The 18,083-nt window shown below is 45.0% G+C and overlaps 6 protein-coding genes and 1 non-coding gene across 9 annotated transcripts; 4 read left to right on the top strand and 3 right to left on the bottom strand.

The window, feature by feature from the left end:
- Nucleotides 1–76: 76 nt before the first annotated feature.
- Nucleotides 77–2,590, bottom strand: LOC9267500 (transcription factor MYB35). Its single transcript, XM_015774730.3, has 3 exons — nt 2,353–2,590; nt 2,045–2,174; nt 77–875 (listed from the first exon to the last, which is right to left on the bottom strand). The coding sequence occupies exons 1-3, from the start codon at nt 2,483–2,485 to the stop codon at nt 218–220; spliced, it is 921 nt and encodes a 306-aa protein (XP_015630216.1). The 5' UTR covers nt 2,486–2,590; the 3' UTR covers nt 77–217.
- Nucleotides 2,591–3,217: 627 nt separating this feature from the next.
- On the bottom strand, nt 3,218–3,289 carry TRNAM-CAU (transfer RNA methionine (anticodon CAU)). Its single transcript has one exon. It is a non-coding gene; the product is annotated as a tRNA-Met (tRNA).
- An 803-nt stretch (nt 3,290–4,092) lies between these two features.
- On the top strand, nt 4,093–5,518 carry LOC9271382 (uncharacterized). 2 transcript variants are annotated; one of them, XM_015774523.3, is made up of 3 exons: nt 4,093–4,700; nt 4,780–5,055; nt 5,209–5,518. In XM_015774523.3, exons 1-3 carry the CDS (start codon nt 4,220–4,222, stop codon nt 5,265–5,267), a joined length of 816 nt encoding a protein of 271 aa, XP_015630009.1. In that variant the 5' UTR covers nt 4,093–4,219; the 3' UTR covers nt 5,268–5,518. The 2 variants fall into 2 exon arrangements, with proteins under 2 accessions (XP_015630009.1, XP_015630010.1); XM_015774524.3 differs by having other exon boundaries at nt 4,810–5,055.
- A 725-nt stretch (nt 5,519–6,243) lies between these two features.
- LOC4332537 (mitochondrial import inner membrane translocase subunit TIM22-4) lies at nt 6,244–9,781 on the bottom strand. Of its 2 annotated transcripts, XM_015776564.3 has the most exons (5): nt 9,430–9,781; nt 7,462–7,652; nt 7,311–7,383; nt 6,626–6,675; nt 6,244–6,524 (listed from the first exon to the last, which is right to left on the bottom strand). In XM_015776564.3, the coding sequence occupies exons 1-5, from the start codon at nt 9,581–9,583 to the stop codon at nt 6,456–6,458; spliced, it is 537 nt and encodes a 178-aa protein (XP_015632050.1). In that variant the 5' UTR covers nt 9,584–9,781; the 3' UTR covers nt 6,244–6,455. The 2 variants fall into 2 exon arrangements, with proteins under 2 accessions (XP_015632050.1, XP_015632052.1); XM_015776566.3 differs by having other exon boundaries at nt 6,400–6,675.
- A 332-nt stretch (nt 9,782–10,113) lies between these two features.
- LOC4332538 (eukaryotic translation initiation factor 2 subunit alpha homolog) lies at nt 10,114–13,191 on the top strand. Its single transcript, XM_015776562.3, has 5 exons — nt 10,114–10,739; nt 11,451–11,597; nt 11,674–11,778; nt 12,546–12,644; nt 12,797–13,191. Exons 1-5 carry the CDS (start codon nt 10,224–10,226, stop codon nt 12,947–12,949), a joined length of 1,020 nt encoding a protein of 339 aa, XP_015632048.1. The 5' UTR covers nt 10,114–10,223; the 3' UTR covers nt 12,950–13,191.
- Nucleotides 13,192–13,866: 675 nt separating this feature from the next.
- Nucleotides 13,867–16,762, top strand: LOC107275763 (glucan endo-1,3-beta-glucosidase 9). The gene is made up of 2 exons (XM_015773804.3): nt 13,867–14,284; nt 15,511–16,762. Exons 1-2 carry the CDS (start codon nt 13,920–13,922, stop codon nt 16,610–16,612), a joined length of 1,467 nt encoding a protein of 488 aa, XP_015629290.1. The 5' UTR covers nt 13,867–13,919; the 3' UTR covers nt 16,613–16,762.
- Nucleotides 16,763–17,315: 553 nt separating this feature from the next.
- On the top strand, nt 17,316–17,986 carry LOC4332540 (egg cell-secreted protein 1.3). Its single transcript, XM_015774680.3, has one exon. It carries the CDS (start codon nt 17,373–17,375, stop codon nt 17,826–17,828), a length of 456 nt encoding a protein of 151 aa, XP_015630166.1. The 5' UTR covers nt 17,316–17,372; the 3' UTR covers nt 17,829–17,986.
- The last annotated feature ends 97 nt before the right edge of the window (nt 17,987–18,083 follow it).

Consider the following 18,083-nt stretch of genomic DNA (forward strand, 5'->3'; position numbering starts at 1 on the left):
TTTGATTTCAATGTTACGACTTTCAAACGATGAATTGATTACTTTATGAAATGACATTGAACGCGTAATTAATTAGCTCAGGAAGTGTCCAAGAGTAGAGCAGAGTAACTGTCTAACTGGCAAGCCCGTAGTTAAATCGAAATGGGGATCGGATATAATCGTAGTCTCGTAGACACCAGAACGGATCGATGAGTTAATACGCACGAGTTAAGTATAATTAGCAACCCCAGCCGAGCTCCGACGAGGAGGAGCCGCCACCGCCGCCGTAGTATGCCGGGTCGGCGAGCATCTCGGCGATGAGCTGGTCCACCCCCATCTCCTTGTCGCAGTCGAGGATCGCGTCAATGAACGCCGACGCAGCCCCGGCGCCGTCGTCCGTGCCGGCGCCGACGCCAGCTGATGCACCGTCGACGTCACCGAACGCGCGGCCTCCGCCCACGACGGCAGTCGCCGCCGGTGCTGACCCCTCCTGATACTGGCCGAGAGCAGCCTGCGGCGCCGGCGCGTCGGCGCCGTGCCCCGCGGCGTCGTCGGCGAGGAAGTCGCTCCAGTTGAGCTGCAGATGCTGCGAGTCGGGCGACGCGGGCGCGTCGGCGTCGACGTGCGTGACGACCTGCTGCTGCTGATGCTGATGCTGCAGGGCGGCGAAGTACGGCGCGTCGTGGAACACCGGGAGGCAGGGCGGCGGCGCGGCGCCGGCGGCGGGAGGGGGGCGGATGGCGAGCGTGCCGATGCTCTGCATGAGGTCGGCGATGGGGCGGTGGGTGATGGGGTCGATGCCACGCTGCCGCAGCTTCTTGCTCAGCTTGGTGTTCCAGTAGTTCTTCACGTCGTTGTCCGTCCTCCCCGGCAGCTGGTTCGCGATCAGCGACCACCTGCCAATCACGCGCATTTGATTGATGCACGCGCACAACTTTGGTTATACTCCCTCGGATGTTTTTGACTTAGATAAAAGTTAAACTGCTTCAAGTTTGATTAATTTGATAGAAAAAATAATAATATTTTTGACTTAAGATAAATTTATTATAAAAATATATTTTATTATTAATTTAATAAAACTAATTTGGTAATGTAAATATTACTATATTTGTCTATAAACTTAGTCAAATTTAAAACAGTTTAACTTTGATCAAAGTTAAAATATCTTATAATCTGAAACGGATGGAGTAGAAATTACATGCATGCTCAATGATCTCAGTCCAAATTGTGTGTTGATGTGTCAAACTAGCTCCCATTTCTGATTGAGGGTAGAGATGATCTCGCAGCATTTGTTTAGAGTGTAAAATAACTAGTGCTAGTATTAACTAAGTTAATTAGTAGTACAGTACTAATTAACTGTGAATAGTGGCGTTACATGCATTGTGTGTGTATCAGTTTGTTACCGCTCAGGGATCTTGATTATTTTGTCATGCCATTTTCGTTCACATCTAGGTTGATTCCATAAAATTTTTAGAACATTAAATGTAAATGCTAATTGCATCAGCATCATACTGCCAAAGTACATTAGAGCAGCCAATTATGTGCACTAGCTATTTATCTCATGTTAGGATTCAAGGGAATTACTCCCTCCGTCTTATTATACGTGCAGCTATAAGTTTACGTGCCCAACATTTAATTGTCCGTCTTATTTAAAAAGTTTATGAATTTTTTTTAAAAGTTAAGACACGCATAAAGTACTGTTCATATTTTATCATCTAATAACAATAAAAAAAATACTAATCATTAAAATATTTTAAATAAGATTGTTAGATAAAGTTGGACACTGAAACCTATAATTACGCTTATTATAGGATCAAGGTAGTTCGCAACATGCTTAGCATTACACGCAGAAATCAGATACAAATCACGAACACCGATTCGCCAAATCTGAGTCGATGACAAACTAGCACGTGGATTATCAATTCGAAAACAGCAACGACAGATCAATCAAGCAGGAGGGTCCAACGGACGGAGTGTATTACACCACTCACCACACATGCAAAAGCATGGTGACGTCTGAAATGACGAGATAACGGGACAAGCTGAGCGTAACACGATGATATACCTGCTGCCCAGCATGGCGTGGAGGGTGACGATGAGCTCTTCCTCCTCCTGCGTGAAGTTCTCGTGCTTCAGGTTGGGCCTCAGGTAGTTGGTGTACCTCAGCCTGCAGCTCTTCCCGCACCTCTTCAAACCTGCACCCACATCACCCCCCATGCAATTTTTACAGAACAAAACAAAAGGGAAAAAAAAGTGATAAACAATGACACCATATTTTGATCTGATCTGATGTGATCAAATGCGTCTCTAATTGCAATCTCGATCCCATCGGCAGCAGCAGCAACGGCGATCGATATCGTTGATTTTCACGACCTGCTCGCTGAGGAACGGAGGTCCAGTTGCCGGTGCCGTGGGTGGAGGTGTACGCCAGCAGCTTGGCGTCCTCCTCCGCCGTCCACGGCCCCTTCTTCACGTTCGCCTTGTCGCAGCACGGCGGCCGCCCCATCTCCCCCTCTCAGCTCCTACCACGGTGAGCTCAACAACAACAACACCAACTCTGACGAGATCACTGCAAAAGGCCGGAGCAAGCAACGGCACATATAGACAGGATCTCACTGACGAGGAAGGCATGGTAAAAACATGGCAGGAGGCAGGCGAAGCGAAGCCATGCGACGGAGGCGTGAGCCCGGTAACAATAATCACGCACAAATGGTTCTTTTTTTTTAGATCAGCAGCGACGCATGCAGGGGGGGCAGGATTAGTTTATGGGCGCTGGTTAAGTTTATAATGACCAGCGCCTGCAACTGCTTCCTTCCGGCAAATCAACAGTTTTACCAGGGGGCGTCGAGTTAATTTAGCTGGCTGATGGAGGTTGGTAAGGCTTATAATCTAATGATGGGATTTGATGATGGTGTTTAAGAATTTTCACGGGTTCGACGTGATGATTTATCACGACTTCGACGCCGCGGAATCGGTTTTAGTTTAGGCTCGGAGATGTGTTGGGGGGGTGATCACTTATCAGGTCTCGAGCGCTGCTACGAGCTTTCTGAAGATGCGATCTGGACATCTGGTCATGTCGTTACGATAAAAAGTTGGAGGATTAATCAAATTGTAAGCATCTGTCCAGAACTGAAATGATGCTAAAAGTTGGAGAATTAATAAAGTTGTAAGCATCTGTCCAGAACTGAAATGAGGATCAGTTGCAACAAAAATGAGAGAAAAAAAAATCAACAAATTTTATCAGAGCCAGGTTTCGATCCTGGGACCTGTGGGTTATGGGCCCACCACGCTTCCGCTGCGCCACTCTGATGGTTTTGTCCATAGAGATATGGCAGATTTATTTACTGTTGGTAGTGCGCTTCACACAAGTTTCAAACATCAGGCGTGAATATACATCAGCGATCCTACTCGCACAGTCGCACTTGCTAGATGGAATACGTATATAGATATGATGTATCCGCCATACTGACTTTTTTGGGAGACAAGTCTTTTGATTTTCCCCAAAACAAAACGGGTTGATTTGGTCCCATATGCTAACAAAGTTTTTTAATCTTAAAAGTTGGATAAGGTAACAAACAAAACAGTTAGTTCAATTTTAAGAAATGCTACCAAGATTTCCACCTGAACCGGTCCGGTGCAGCCGCAGATCGCAGCGCAGCTGTGCGCGTTGAAAAATGGCCTCTGCTGGGACGTGCAGATCGGACGGGTACGATTTGCACATGCAGCGCATCGGACGGATCAGCACTCAGCACGGCATCCGCCGCTCTACTCCTGGACCGACCGACCGACCGACCGTGACCGAGACCAACAACCCGGTCAAGCGAGCGTCCACAATTTTTGCGGCGGAAATCCACACCGACACGCCACGCCGCGCGTGCGATCCACCGTCCGCCCCCGACACCCCCACCTCACCGGCCACGGCCAGGATCGCGAAAAAACGATAGAAAATCACGGGGATTTTCGAGCCAACCGGCGCGCGCCAGGGCGGCTACGCGGCCCCAGGTTCTAGCGCGAGGTCGCCCACTACGCCAAGCCCCGGCCACCTCCGCGGGACGCGTGTCTCCGCTCCCACGCCGCTGTCTATATATGAACCGCCTCCCCTCCGTATCCGGCGTGGCAAGGCACGGCACGTCTCGTCCTGAACTCCTCCTGATCTGCTCGCACGCACGGCGCGACGGTTGCAGCTACGGCACTTCGCCACAACTGTGAGAGGGAGAGACACTGTGAGAGAGAGCGCGAGATGGAGGATTCGGTGGGCGAGGAGGAGAGGAGGGAGCAGCAGCAGGAGGAGACCATGTCCATGGCGCAGGGGAAAGAGCGTGGCGGAGAGGAAGACGCCGGTGGTGGTGGGGAGAGTGGGTTCCTGACCACCATGGCGTCCAAGATCGGCGCGGCCGTGTCCGGCGCTGACGGGAGCGGCGGCGCCGAGGAGGAGGGTGGAGAAGGCGATGGCGACGTGAATGTGGGAGGCGGTGTGGAGACGGATGGGGACGGTGGGTTTCTGACCACCATGGCATCCAAGATCGGCGCGGCCATGTCCGGCGGTAATGGGAACGGCCGTGCTGAGGAGGAGGAGGGCGGTGAACACAATGGCGATGAGAATGTGGTTGCTGCTTCTGGTGGTGGCGAGGAGGAAAGGAAAAGGAAGAGAGATGGCAATGGCGGCGGCGGCATCTTCAGCAAGCTCATGTCCGGCTCGCCGGACTCCTTGCCGGCCTCGGGTAAGAACTAAGAACACCTTTTGTTCTTTCTCTGTTCTCCGATGGATCTCATCAGAAGAAAATATTCACCTTTTTTAAGCTGACCATATCAAAATTCGTCTGGGGACAGTGGAGGCAGAGGAAAATGAAAGAGAAGGATGCGACCAGGGAGGCGAGAAGGCTGGGATTCTGAGCACCGTCGCTTCCAAGATTGGCATCGCCATGTCCGGTGCTGATGGCCGCGAGAACCACGGCAACGAGGACGATGCTAAGATCAGAAATGGCAACGCTGCTGACCATGGCAAGGCTGAAGAGAAAAGGGATGAGCCGAATGGCGGTGGAATAGTGAAGCAGATCATGTCAAACCTCCCTGCAGGTACAGTTCATCATTGTCAATCTCTTGCTGCAATTTGTACATGTTCTGATCATAAAACCGATCTACAGCAAGTTCTCTGCTTCCGTCAAATTTTGTTTCTTTGATTGGTTGAATTAACGAGACCGCTATTTTCTGTTTCTCCCTGTGCTGCAGATGATCAGGCGCCGGATGCTGAAGAGGCGTCCCTGCTCATCGCTATTATCGACGACTAGCCAGCTCGTCGACCAGAAAGCTGATGTAGTTCTAGATTCTGGCGTTTGTTTTAGTAATCCTAGATTCTCTCTTCATGTGGATACATCGTAGTAGTACATGTAAACACCAGAGAGACATTGGTTATATATAGACTGGACGCCGTTTCTTGACAAGTGTCTGTAATCACATTTGTCTGTAAGAAGGGATTTATATTTTTGGAGTTTCATTGTTGTGCTTTTATACTTGGGAATGAAAGAGCATTGTTTACTTATTTGGCAGAGTAAAGTGCATTGGCGGTCCTTAAACTTGTAGGGTTGTGTCATATAGGTCCCTAAATTCTCAAAATGCATATCCAGGTCCTAGAACTTGTCAAGGTGTATCATCTAGGTCCCAAATTGACACATCCCCTCTAGAATCCTATGTGGCGCTGATATGGCAATGCCACATGGACATGACGTGTCCTTTTCTTTTTTTTTTCTTTTTTCTTTTTCTTTTTCGTTTTCTTCTCATTCTTCCTTTTTTTCCCTTTTTTCTGCATGGGTCACATAGAAAGGAGAAGAAAGGGGAAAAAGAGAAGAAAAAAAGAAAAAAGAAAAAAAAAATTAAATGGGCCCCATTTATCAGTCAAAATAATGTCATGTCCGTGTGACATGACACATCAATGCCACATAGGATCCTGAAGGGGTTGTGGCAATTTGGGACCTAGATGACACACTATGACAAATTCTAGGACTTGGATATGCATTTTGAGAGTTTATGGACCTAGATGACATACCCCTACAAGTTTAAAGACGCCCGTACACTTTACTCTATTTGGCAACAAAACTATTCAGAGTCACGGAATTGTCACTAAGAAACGGGTCAAGAAAGTACAAGTGCTATCTCAAGTATATAAAGATGGTACAACACTTGATCAGTGTTCTGAACAGTCCCAAATATCGTGCCACTAGATTGTCAGACAATAGATCAGTAGAAATAAAGAATTGGAGTAACGTGAGACAAGATAACAGCAAATTGGATACGGATTGCGAAGATAAATATAGCAGCCGTATAGTGAGAATGATACAACATATTGCAGAACTCAAAACCATTGCCTCGTATTAAAGGTCGATTTCTGTAGACCTCGCAGTTACTCCAGTTATGCCTACCATGTTGGGTAACACTCGTAAAATAACAAAATCTTGGTCTGCAAGACCTCAGAAGACATGTCAATGAGTGAATGTCTTAAAATGACTAAAGGTTGTTTTGGATGCTGAATCCACCTCTTGGTTGCTAACCTGCTACAAAAAGCTTCACTTGAAATTAACGGCGAATAAGGCGATAAAATGTTTCCACCAATGATTCAAGAATGACGATCCAAGAACTTCTCAATCATTACCGAGAAGGTGGCAAACCCCACACATCCAACACATGTAGCTTTAGGACCACCTACAAGAAAGCACAATTTCCCTTGGGGGTGAATTCTCAAACAAAGTTGAAGCAAGAACACACTTATTGTCATCATTTCGCCAACAACTGTTTATAAGCCGTAATGCTTATTAGTGACCAAAAATAATTTGTGGATATATATGTGTTCCTAGCGAACGCTTGAAAATAAACTATGATGAAAAACTATCAAAATCAAAATCAACTCTATACATATGAACTTGATACTGCTGAATCAATTAGTAGTTGCCCATATCATGTTGCTCCCCTCATTTGTGATTACAAGCTTAGACAAACCAAAGGTACCATAGCTAAAGACAAATGTACTGTAGCTAACAGGTCATAAGCAAAAAGCTAGAGGCAACAAGTGATAAAATAGAAGTATATCCAACTTCTGATTATGGTCAGAAATATATCATTTGTTCAACTATGAATTTTAAGAATATGATCAGCCAGCTAGGAAAAAAACAGATATGATATAAAAGATGTGGCTCCTTTTCAACCTATCCTAAAACAACTCTAGTGATTACAACTATTTCATGAAAATTGTCTTGGGGGATCTTCCCTTAGTTGTTCCTTTGTGAAATTTAAAGTAAAATTATTAATTGTGGGCTAATTTGCTGAAATAAAAAGAATACCTTTTGCAGCTAAAGCCCCTCCTGTGACACAGCCAGCCACCGCTGAATTGGTAGTGTCATGCTTTGCGCGAGCCTACAAGATCACAAGTCAGAGTAGAGTAAGTAAAAAAAATTATAGTAACATTCGTAATGAAATAAAATAAACATCTACCTTCTCTATGACACATTCAGCGGCAGAGAAAATCAGGCCCATGACTGCAAAGGTTTTGGCATTGCTTATACTTCGCCTACCCATCTGTTTAGCTTGGTATACTATTTGTTGTCTTGCTGTCATCTCCTCTGCTGTAATTGGGTTTTCCAAAGCTCCAAAGAATAGCCCCATAAGCACGCCTAAACCACCCCCTATTTTGAATCAAATGACCGCAGAGTTAATACCACATTACCATTTATCCATTGGGTAAAATATGAAAAATGATACACTTCAAGCTAGGATCTAGCAAGTATCACTGAATATTGAATGATGTTATCTTGAGAGTATCAACTACCAACTGCCAATCTGACAGCAAATACCGATATTTTGATGGACAAGAGCTAAAGAGCAGTATGCACCTAACTGGTTCTGTCCTACAAACCAATTTCGATGATACACACATTGTGCGTAAAAGAACATGATACAAGGAAAAACACAAAGTATACATTTCTACATTACAGAACTTATCCGGTTTTCATATAGATCAAACAGGAGGTTCAAGAAGCCGTTGAAAAGCTACATATTGTTCAAGTGGAATATTATCAATCTCATGAAAAGACAGTTGACTACAAGAGGCATTCACCTCACACTGCAGTACAAAAAAAAAGCTAGGCATCGATAAAGAATTATATTTAATTGTAATTTGTCACATTCCAAAAGCAACAATACACATGAAAAAACTGGTCTTTTTTCCAATCGAGTAAACATGACAAATCCCTACAAGAAAAAATGCACAAGTATCCGAGGCAAGCTCAGTTGAAACATATGCTTCTCCATCATCTCTATTTTACACGAAAGTTCACCAAGATATATCACAGGTTTTCTTCTATAGTATCACCTCCTGAGCTCGATTGTGAATCATGGGTACCTAAAATTTCTAAAGTAAAGCACACAGAAACAGCAAGGACAAGTGAATCAACCTACTATCAACACACAAAGTTCATCTCTTGCAGATTGCAAATTCATCGAAAGAAGAAAAACAAATTTACCCTCCTGCAAAACTGGCATCCTGTTTGCTCCTAGCTATTTGGAGAAACAAACAAAAAACCAACCAAGCTCTACAATATAAGATCCGTACTATAGCACGGTAATGTTCTTCAACAGACAAAACAAAACCCCGCCTTTCAGCAAACTCCATCATAGATTCCCAAGTTGATATAGTCAATGTACCCAGTCCGAGCACAAGCTTGCATTTTCCAAATCAGCAGTAAATCAATAAAAAAAAATTTCAGATGTTGAGTAGCCGGGATCTTCTTGCTTCTAGCTATTTGGACAAACAAACGGCCAACCAAGCTCTATGGTATAAGGTTCGAATTAAACTGCAGTAGCAGTGATTTCATCAGATAAAACAAAACCCCACTCCAAAGGTTCCCAAGTTCATATGTTCCAATATAGCCCAGTCCAGCACAAGCTTGCACTTTCAAAATCAAATATGTACATGGAAAATAAGAGATGGAGGCAGGAGCTCCGCAGTGTTAGTGGATACGCATGACGCCACCGACGGCACTGCAGACAGCGCAGTTGTTCCAGACAAAGCAAAACCTTCAAATTCCATCATAGATTACCAAGTTCATAGTCTCAATGTACCCCAGTCCGAGCACAAGCTTACGCTTTCTGAATCAGCGGTAAATCCTACAGAAAATAATTTCACCTTGCAGAAGTGACACCCTCTTGCTTCTAGTTATTTGGACAAACAAACGAACGAACGATCAACCAAGCTCTACGATTATAAGCTCGAACTAAACCACGGTAATGCATGCGGTGATTTCAATACACAAAGCAAAAACCCTTCTCTTAGCAAATTCCATCATAGTCCCAATATTACCCCTATCCCAAGCACAAGCTTGCATTTTCCAAATCAAATTTAAACTCCTAGACAAAAGCTTCCTGTCTTCGTGGAAAATCAATAAGATATGGAGCAGTGGTTACCCATGACTCCACTGACGACGCTGCGGACGGCGCAGTTGTTCCAGATGTCCTGCCCCTTGATCTCCTCCGGCGTCGGCAACCGGATCGGCTCCACCACGGCCGTCTGGCTAGCCGAAGCGCCGTCCGCCCCCGCGGCCGGCTCCGGCGAAGCCATCTCACACTACTACAGCCTAATCCCCCCTCCTCTGCGATGACGGTGGAGCTAGGTCGCCGCGCGGAGGGTTCTCGAGAGAGATGGAGAGGCAATGAGGTCGCCGTGGAGAGGGAACCAACAACAAACAACCAGCTGCCTCGCCGCCGCCGCCGCCGCCGCCGCTAGCTCTCTCTTCTCTTCGCTTCTTTCCTCCCTTCCAAGGCAAGAGGCGGCGGCATGGGAGAGGAAGGAGATTCGGATCGGTGTGATGCCCTCGCGTGACACGCACGAGCTGCCGCCTTTGCCGGTGCCGGACACTGCATTACGCCAAACGTAAAGCTATTACGTATTATAGAAATACGCAAACGATCTCTAGTTACGTATTATGTCAAGGGAAAGGCGTATCGAGATTCGAGATGAGACGTGATACGATACGATACGAGAGAGAGACCAGACCACCCGCGTGAACCGTCCGATCCGTCGTTCGTCATCAGGTTTTTCCTCCCGAGCTCGAGAGGCGCAACAAAAGCCATCTCTCCTTTTCCCCCGCCGCCGCCGCCGCCTCTCTCCGTCTGAAAACACCCAAAAACCCAACCAAACCCTAGATCCGCCGCCTCCCCGCTCCTCCGTCTCCGACTCCGGCGACGCCCGCGCGGCCACGATGCCGAACCTCGAGTGCCGGATGTACGAGCCGCGGTTCCCGGAGGTGGACGCGGCGGTGATGATCCAGGTGAAGCACATCGCCGACATGGGCGCCTACGTCTCCCTCCTCGAGTACAACAACATCGAGGGCATGATCCTCTTCTCCGAGCTCTCCCGCCGCCGCATCCGCTCCATCTCCTCCCTCATCAAGGTCGGCCGCCAGGAGCCCGCCATCGTGCTCCGCGTCGACCGCGACAAGGGCTACATCGACCTCTCCAAGCGCAGGGTCTCCGAGGAGGAGGCGCACGCCTGCGAGGACAGGTACAACAAGTCCAAGCTCGTCCACTCGATCATGCGCCACGTCGCCGAGACCCTCGGGATCGACCTCGAGCCGCTCTACCAGCGCATCGGATGGCCGCTGTACCGCAAGTACGGCCATGCCTTCGAGGCCTTCAAGCTCATCGTCGCCGACCCCGATGCCATCCTCGACTCACTCACCTACGAGGAGAAGGAGACCGGCGCTGACGGACAGGAGGTTGTGTTCGTTTTCTTCTCAAACCATCAAAGACTTGCTGCTCATGCCTGCGCTTGCTTAAATGTGTAATTTTTTTTGTGCTATACCATGAACCATAGATATGAGAAGTAGTAGTTTGTGTGTCTAGACGGCTTAGGCTGATATCTTGTGCTGAATTCACTTAAATCTTATGTGTTTATGCATCTGTACTACTAGTCTACAGTAATCTTTCTGGGGTAATTAGGTAGTACTTCCTTTTTTAGATGAACTTTATTTGGCATTATTGAATTTGCCCCATATGGAACTTATTTGCTGTGGGATATAGTAAGTAGTTAGTGGCTTATAGTATATAATGTGGAGTGGTTAATCCTGTCTTGGTGGGTCTTGTTTTATTGATCATGCCTATGTAGTTTGATGGTTGGGCGATTTTTATACCTTTTACATTGTGTATGTAGTTCAAGCATTTTATATTGGCTTACACTCTCTAGAGTTTACAGGAGACAATATGTGGTTGTATAGTTTAGAGTTGGTAAATGTGGTTAATAGCTGTTCACGCATTATACATGACAAGAAAAAATTGGCGCACTGACTTGTGTTCTAACTATTTTTGCAATTGTATTTGAACTAACATCATAACAATACTGTGTTGTTGAAATGCATTCTAAAACTAACTTTGGCATGATTACATTTTAAGTATTTTTTTCCTTACAATATGCTTAAATTTACTGGCAGGTGACTAAGGTGGTGCCTGCTGTCACCCCTGAGGTTAAGGATGCCCTAGTTAAGAATATAAGGAGGAGGATGACACCACAGCCACTTAAGATCCGTGCTGATGTTGAGATGAAATGTTTCCAATTTGATGGGGTGCTTCACATTAAGGTTCTTGTTATCCCTGTGTCTTCCCTTAGGGTTTACTGAAACTTTTTCTTATGGCTAATTCTGGTTGGTTTTGCAGCAAGCCATGAGGAAGGCTGAAGCTGCTGGTAATGATAATTGTCCAGTGAAGATTAAGCTAGTTGCACCTCCACTTTATGTGCTGACCACACAAACTCTTGACAAGGTCGGTGCTTTCTTCAGCTTATTTTGTTGATTATCGTGGATCTTGCATTGTGCTTGACCGATAAGATGGACTAATTCACATTTAGACCATAGTTGTACATAGAATTTGAGATTTAAGAATCACGTCATATGTTGAGATATCAGATGAAGTGCCCTCCTCTACAACAAAATGCTGATGCCACTGTCCTCAATTTTTATGTGTATGGTCATTGTTGACAGCACATGTTTCATATTGATCCCCATCTAGCATCTATGCCATAATGTGGAAATGACTTGGAGTCATACTATATGCTGAGTTTTCCACTGCTTCAGTCCATAACATGGTTTGCGATTATGCGAATGCATTGTTCAGTAAGCTATCTACTCCATAGTGTATAATTGCATTCCATGAATTTTGTGTGAGATTTTTTTTAATGTTCTTAGGCTAGTTTGGATTAGCAGCCTTCATTGATGGGTGGTACTGTTTATTGTGACTTGATACTTAACTAATAGTTGTACATTCACAATCTGGAATGTTATAGAACCGTCATTTAGGATAGGTTACACCGGTTATTTACATGGAAGCTTGTCTTTTTGTTTTTGGGCATAGTGCACCTGTAAGATCATGTAATTAACTAGCTGTAAACATCTCCTTATTTTCCTAATATGTAAGGTCAAGAGCTGTTCTTTGAAAGTTTTAAATTCGATAATCACCAGTACGATTTAGGGGTTATCATGTTTCAAACCTCCAGGAAATAGTAACTGACTTTTATCTTTTATCTTGAACAGGACCAAGGCATTTCAGTTCTCACTGATGCAATTAAAGCTTGCACAGCTGAGATCGAGAAGCACAAGGGAAAGTTGATAGTTAAGGAAGCACCGAGAGCTGTAAGTTTTTTGAATTTTTGTTAATTCGTTTAGGCTTTTGTTATCTTGTGTTTGCACTTTTTTACAAAAAAAAAAAACCAGTTCCTATTTGTTATTATAATTTCTTCGGTTCATTAAGTTTTTTCTTTGCTAATTTTGCATTTTATAAACAGGTGAGTGAGAGAGAAGATAAACTGTTCAATGAGCACATAGAAACCCTTAACGAGCAAAATGCGGAGGTTGATGGTGATGCTGACAGTGAAGAGGAGGAAGATACAGGAATGGGTGACATCGACCTTACAAATTCCGGTGTCAACGCGGATTAAAGTTCCGCTATTTGATTTGGATGAGTTTTGTTGTATAGCACCAGCCAATCTTAAGTCGTCCTATTTGAAAAGAGTTCGTTAGGTTCTGGTGGCTGTGACCCCTTTGAATTCACTGATGCGCGTTGTCTGGGGTGTTTGCGTTTTGGGGTTGAGGTCGTGTTGGAGAATTGCTCGAGTAGCATCTAATTTTTTCTTGGGATCGAAACATAATTCTGTTGCTATACATCGTCTTTGATTGGCCACTTCTATTGCCCGTTGTTTTTCATTCAAAATATCATTACTGATGATTACTAATTCACTACAGGTTCGTATAATCGTATTCCTCTGTAGGGGCGTGCTGCCTGTTTGTGTGCGGTCTGTTATTTGTGCTGGTTTATGCCTAGGGGAGTAGGTTTATCGGCATGGAAACTCATTTATAGGCTAATTATTTCAAGTGAATGCATTTGAGAAAAACATGATTAAGATGTATATTTTATTTTATTTTTTATTAGCATGTTTTTCAAACGTGAAAAAGGTTAAATAGTGTGTTTTTTGAAAGAAAAAAAACTTTATAGTATATAAAAGATGCTTTAAAATATTATAAATAAATTTATTTTAAAATTTATAATAATTAAAATTCAGTTAATCACGTGCTAATAGATTTTATTTTATGCACGTTGATTTTATCTCCATCTCTCTCAAACATGACCGTTGAGCAATTTAGGCGACACTAATTTTTACATTCAAACATTTTAAGGCACATATTTGTGGTATTCCAGTTTTTCAGACGTGAGCCAAAGCTGCACTTAGCACGAATGCAATATGGTTTTGGATAAAATTTGACCATATACCTTCCATCTATTTTGAAATTGAAGATTTTACCCTCCGGACGGACTTTTTGGTTTGACAAGGATACACCACAGGCATACAGCAGGGGCAAATGTACGCAATCACGTGACAAAGCCCTGCAGCGTACACGAAACACGAGGCAATGCGGCCCAGCCGCCGCCGCCACCCGCTGCCGCCGCTGGCACCTGGCCTTCTACTGATCCTCCTCCTCCACGCCTTGGCGCCGCCGCCGGCTGCCGCGGCGGTGGGCGTGAACTGGGGCTTCTCCTCCTCCCACCCTCTCCCGGCGGCGCAGGTGGTGCGCGGCCTCCTCCTCCCCAACTCCGTCCCCCGCGTCCGCCTCGCCGCCGCCTCCCCCGACGCGCTCGCGGCGCTCTCGGGCACCGGGGTCGCGGTCACCGTCGGGGTCCCCAACGAGCTCCTCCGCCCCCTCGCCACCTCCAGGAAGGCCGCCGCCGCCTGGGTCCATGACAACGTCACCCGCTACGCCTCCGGCGTACGGTTCGAGTAAGAACCACCATCCTTTTCCTTCCCTTCAGTATGCATTTTTTTTTCTTCATTCGACAGCAACAACGTCACGCATCTGGATTCTGGCACGCCTGATCTTGTGCTCGTGGTATAGATGCAGTTTTCTTTGGACTGGAAGAGGCCGAAATAGTTTTTAGCTACTCAATGTAGGAGTATCTAAGACTATAAGGACCAACGGAATACTCCGATAGTGCAAATTGTGCTTTTGCTTGACCCAGATTCCTTGTGCTGTTATATACTTATATTTAGACACAGTATGCGCAGTATTGACATCCGTTGACTCGATTTATTAAATAACAATCACCGGATTTGACAATCATGCTCGAGTCATAGCAAGACGCTCAGGAAGTTTTTAGTAGGACTGGGATCCCACTTGTTTATAGAGGATTGGCCACTTGAATATCATTGACTCCTTGTCCAAAAATCTGTTGCGCTCTTGAGTTCTTCAAATTAAATCAATGACAACCCTGAGAATAAATCAATCTGAAATGAAGGTGGAAAGACATTGCTTTAATGACGCATTTGGTTAATGTTCCGTTAGAACATTGGATTACCAGGTACCTCAAGTTATTTTCTTTACATAAAAATGAAACTAGGATTTATGATGCAATCCAAAAAAATCAGTACCAGGCTACCAGCTGTTGTCCCTGTTCTCGACTTCTATATCCTATTGACTTACTTTGGTAAAATATATCACTAAATAAAGTCACTAGACCAAGTTAATGATTGGTAAATTTGGACAACAGCTAGTTCCAATCACTTTATTTATATAAAAGTATAAAACAGGATACAGTTTTCAACTGTATGCTGTGTATAGATAAATACTCATCAGTCATAACTTAAGAGCATGGAAGAATATTTCTGCTCTATCTGAGGAGTACGTGTTATTCTTTTGGCATTCCCATGTTTATAAATAGCAGAGAAGCACAATACAGATTCTGCGACTGCTATTTCAAAATGTTGTTCCTGAATACCTAAAAACAATGTATACATGGGAGTCTAGTGCAATATTACTCATGTTTTGCAAAAGATTGTGTCATTTGGGTCTTGATGAGCTGAACCATGGATTCTAGGCACATTTCAGTATGTTTCATAATGATGCTTAATATGTTGTGTTCCACTTGTACAATTATTTTACAATACATACTTTTGTGGTTATAACTTCTATATTATCTTTAATGTTGACAAGAAAAAGGAATATACAGGTATGTTGCTGTTGGAGACGAATCATTTCTTCTCAACCATGGGCAACAGAATCAATCTTTTCTTGTCAGTGCAGCAGCAAATATTCAACGAGCATTGGTTGATGCAAAGTTATCCAATAAAATGAAAGTAGTTGTACCTTGTAGCTCAGATGTATATCTGAACACATCGGCTTTGCCTTCTAAAGCTTATTTCAGGCCAGAAGTTAACGAGACCATAGCTGAGCTTCTCTCTTTCCTTGCCAATCATAGCTCACCGTTTATGGTTGAGTTGAATCCCTTTTCGAGCTTTCAACATAAGAAGAACCTGTCATTGGATTACTATCTTTTCCAACTAATGTCACATCCAGTAAGTGATGGCCATATCAAGTATGACAATTACTTTGATGCAAGCATAGATGCTCTGGTTACTTCTCTAACTAAAGCCGGATTCAGTAACATGGACATCATTGTTGGGAGAGTAGGATGGCCATCAGATGGAGCTGTTAATGCTACACCTGCTATTGCCCAATCCTTCATGACTGGCCTGGTCAACCATCTGGCAAGAAAATCTGGGACTCCACTACGTCCGAAAGTGCCTCCAATTGAGACATATCTCTTCAGCCTTTTAGATGAAGATCAACGAAGTATAGCGAGTGGAAGTTATGAAAGACACCACGGCATTTTTACCTTTGATGGCCAAGCAAAGTATTATGTCAACTTGGGACAAGGTTCTAAAGCTCTGGAGAATGCTCCTGATGTGCAGTACCTTCCGTCAAAATGGTGTGTGTTGGATAACAACAAGGACATATCTAATGTTTCTTCCAGTTTCTCTGCAGCTTGCTCCAATGCCGACTGCACTGCTCTGTCGCCTGGTGGCTCCTGCTCAGGTATTGGCTGGCCTGGTAATGTGTCATATGCGTTCAACAACTTCTATCAGCAGCATGATCAGAGTGAGGAAGGCTGCAGCTTCAATGGCCTAGGTCTGATAACCACTGTTGATCCATCTGTTGATAATTGCATGTTTAATCTTGCAATTGACACATCTACCGCTGCTTCCTTCCATCCAATATTGGCCATGTTGCAGATATTAGTTTTGTTTTTCTGTACTTACAATTTATTGTGATGTGGCTATCTATGAATGTATCACTTCTGATGTCTTTGGTCCAAATTGTGATGGCTCTATATGCTCTGTTCCTTTTCAAGGAATGGAATGATGGATGAATGTTCACGTTCTTGAGTTCCTAAATGGTACTAATTTTGCAAAAACTTTCTATATGTGTTTTTTGTTAAGAATGTTGTTTTAAACCCATCTTTTCACTTTATAATATTTAATTAAATCGTTCGTACCCTCGAATAGTTATTGCAAATTATACTTAACTATTCAGTCATTCAGCACAAAAGAACAGGGCCATGAAATTGTAATACTAGTACATTTCTGTTCTTTTCTTTTCTTTTTGAGGTTGTCTGAAACACCTGTATCTTAAACTATCGCAGACTAGCCAATGAGTCGTACTCACCTGAAACTGAAACCAAGTGATTAACCAAGCTGGTTCGACAGTAATTCCATCCATAATGCAGCTCCGGAGCCCTTCATATCCTGCATGTTACTCAAACAACATCCCCACCTCCTCATTTCCTCTCCCCTATTGCATTGCATAATTGCAGAAGATTAAGCCGCTAATGCATAATTACACATTATTTGTGTCCACTAATTTTCCCTTTCCCACACGCTACGAAACTCAAAAGCCGGCCTCCTCGCCTCCTTCCCTGAACGTTACTAATCGCGTCATGTATAAATACAGAGCTTGCCCACGCACCGGCACATTGCATCGCACTACGCACATCTACACGATACCCAAGCAGCAAAGCTAGAAAGAAAAACCATGGCGTGCTCGGGCAGTTTCCTACCGATAATGCTCCTGCCGCTGCTCCTCGCCGGCGCCGCGGTGGCGGGCGGCGCCCCGCCGGGGCTTGGGCTGGCGCAGCGGCTGGCCGACGGCGTGGGGCAGCAGCAGCAGCAGTGCTGGGAGGTTCTGATGGAGATCAAGTCGTGCACGGGGGAGATCCTCCTCTTCTTCATCAACGGCGAGGCGTACCTGGGGCCCGGCTGCTGCCGCGCCATCCGCGTCATCGAGCAGAGCTGCTGGGCCACCGACGCCATGCTGTCCGTCATCGGGTTCACCCCGGAGGAGGGGGACATGCTCAAGGGCTACTGCGACGCCGGCGACGAGCACAAGCCGTCGCCGCCCCCCGCCTCGCCGGCCGTCGGCTACGTCGCCGTCGGAGAGAACGCCGCCGTACCGGCCGGACGGAAGAGCCTGGCGCTGCAGCACCGTTAGTTACACACCGCACTCACACTGCCACGTGTGATCACGTCCAGGTTTAAGCTCGGGAATTGACTGGGTTGACGTTGTAGCCCGAGTTGCGAAATTCCTCGTGCTTTTGACGAGATCATTATATATAAATAAAAAGAATGTTTTCCGTGTGTTTTAGCTCAGTTATGTTCTGTTCAAAAATCGATCAACGGTGATGATCCAATTAATGGCCGAACAAGGGAGGCTTCTTTGGAAAGTAGGAATTTGAATATTTACAGG

This window comes from Oryza sativa, chromosome 3 (genome assembly GCF_034140825.1).
Source record: "Oryza sativa Japonica Group chromosome 3, ASM3414082v1".
Taxonomy (NCBI): domain Eukaryota; kingdom Viridiplantae; phylum Streptophyta; class Magnoliopsida; order Poales; family Poaceae; genus Oryza; species Oryza sativa.

Excerpts from the sequence above, each read along its gene's own strand:
- LOC9267500 (XM_015774730.3), bottom strand. The coding sequence starts at position 2,485 with ATGGGGCGGCCGCCGTGCTGCGACAAGGCGAACGTGAAGAAGGGGCCG. Across the intron at positions 2,175-2,352 it reads CTCCGTTCCTCAGCGAGCAG|GTTTGAAGAGGTGCGGGAAG; the intron begins GTCGTGAAAATC and ends ATGTGGGTGCAG. Across the intron at positions 876-2,044 it reads CACGCCATGCTGGGCAGCAG|GTGGTCGCTGATCGCGAACC; the intron begins GTATATCATCGT and ends CGTGATTGGCAG.
- LOC9271382 (XM_015774523.3), top strand. The coding sequence starts at position 4,220 with ATGGAGGATTCGGTGGGCGAGGAGGAGAGGAGGGAGCAGCAGCAGGAG. Across the intron at positions 4,701-4,779 it reads GGACTCCTTGCCGGCCTCGG|CTGACCATATCAAAATTCGT; the intron begins GTAAGAACTAAG and ends ACCTTTTTTAAG. Across the intron at positions 5,056-5,208 it reads CATGTCAAACCTCCCTGCAG|ATGATCAGGCGCCGGATGCT; the intron begins GTACAGTTCATC and ends CCTGTGCTGCAG.
- LOC4332537 (XM_015776564.3), bottom strand. The coding sequence starts at position 9,583 with ATGGCTTCGCCGGAGCCGGCCGCGGGGGCGGACGGCGCTTCGGCTAGC. Across the intron at positions 6,676-7,310 it reads AGGGGCTTTAGCTGCAAAAG|GTGGTCCTAAAGCTACATGT; the intron begins GTATTCTTTTTA and ends GCTTTCTTGTAG. Across the intron at positions 6,525-6,625 it reads TGGGGTTTGCCACCTTCTCG|GTTAGCAACCAAGAGGTGGA; the intron begins GTAATGATTGAG and ends TTTTTGTAGCAG.
- LOC4332538 (XM_015776562.3), top strand. The coding sequence starts at position 10,224 with ATGCCGAACCTCGAGTGCCGGATGTACGAGCCGCGGTTCCCGGAGGTG. Across the intron at positions 10,740-11,450 it reads CCGGCGCTGACGGACAGGAG|GTGACTAAGGTGGTGCCTGC; the intron begins GTTGTGTTCGTT and ends ATTTACTGGCAG. Across the intron at positions 11,779-12,545 it reads CCACACAAACTCTTGACAAG|GACCAAGGCATTTCAGTTCT; the intron begins GTCGGTGCTTTC and ends TATCTTGAACAG.
- LOC107275763 (XM_015773804.3), top strand. The coding sequence starts at position 13,920 with ATGCGGCCCAGCCGCCGCCGCCACCCGCTGCCGCCGCTGGCACCTGGC. Across the intron at positions 14,285-15,510 it reads GCCTCCGGCGTACGGTTCGA|GTATGTTGCTGTTGGAGACG; the intron begins GTAAGAACCACC and ends AGGAATATACAG.
- LOC4332540 (XM_015774680.3), top strand. The coding sequence starts at position 17,373 with ATGGCGTGCTCGGGCAGTTTCCTACCGATAATGCTCCTGCCGCTGCTC.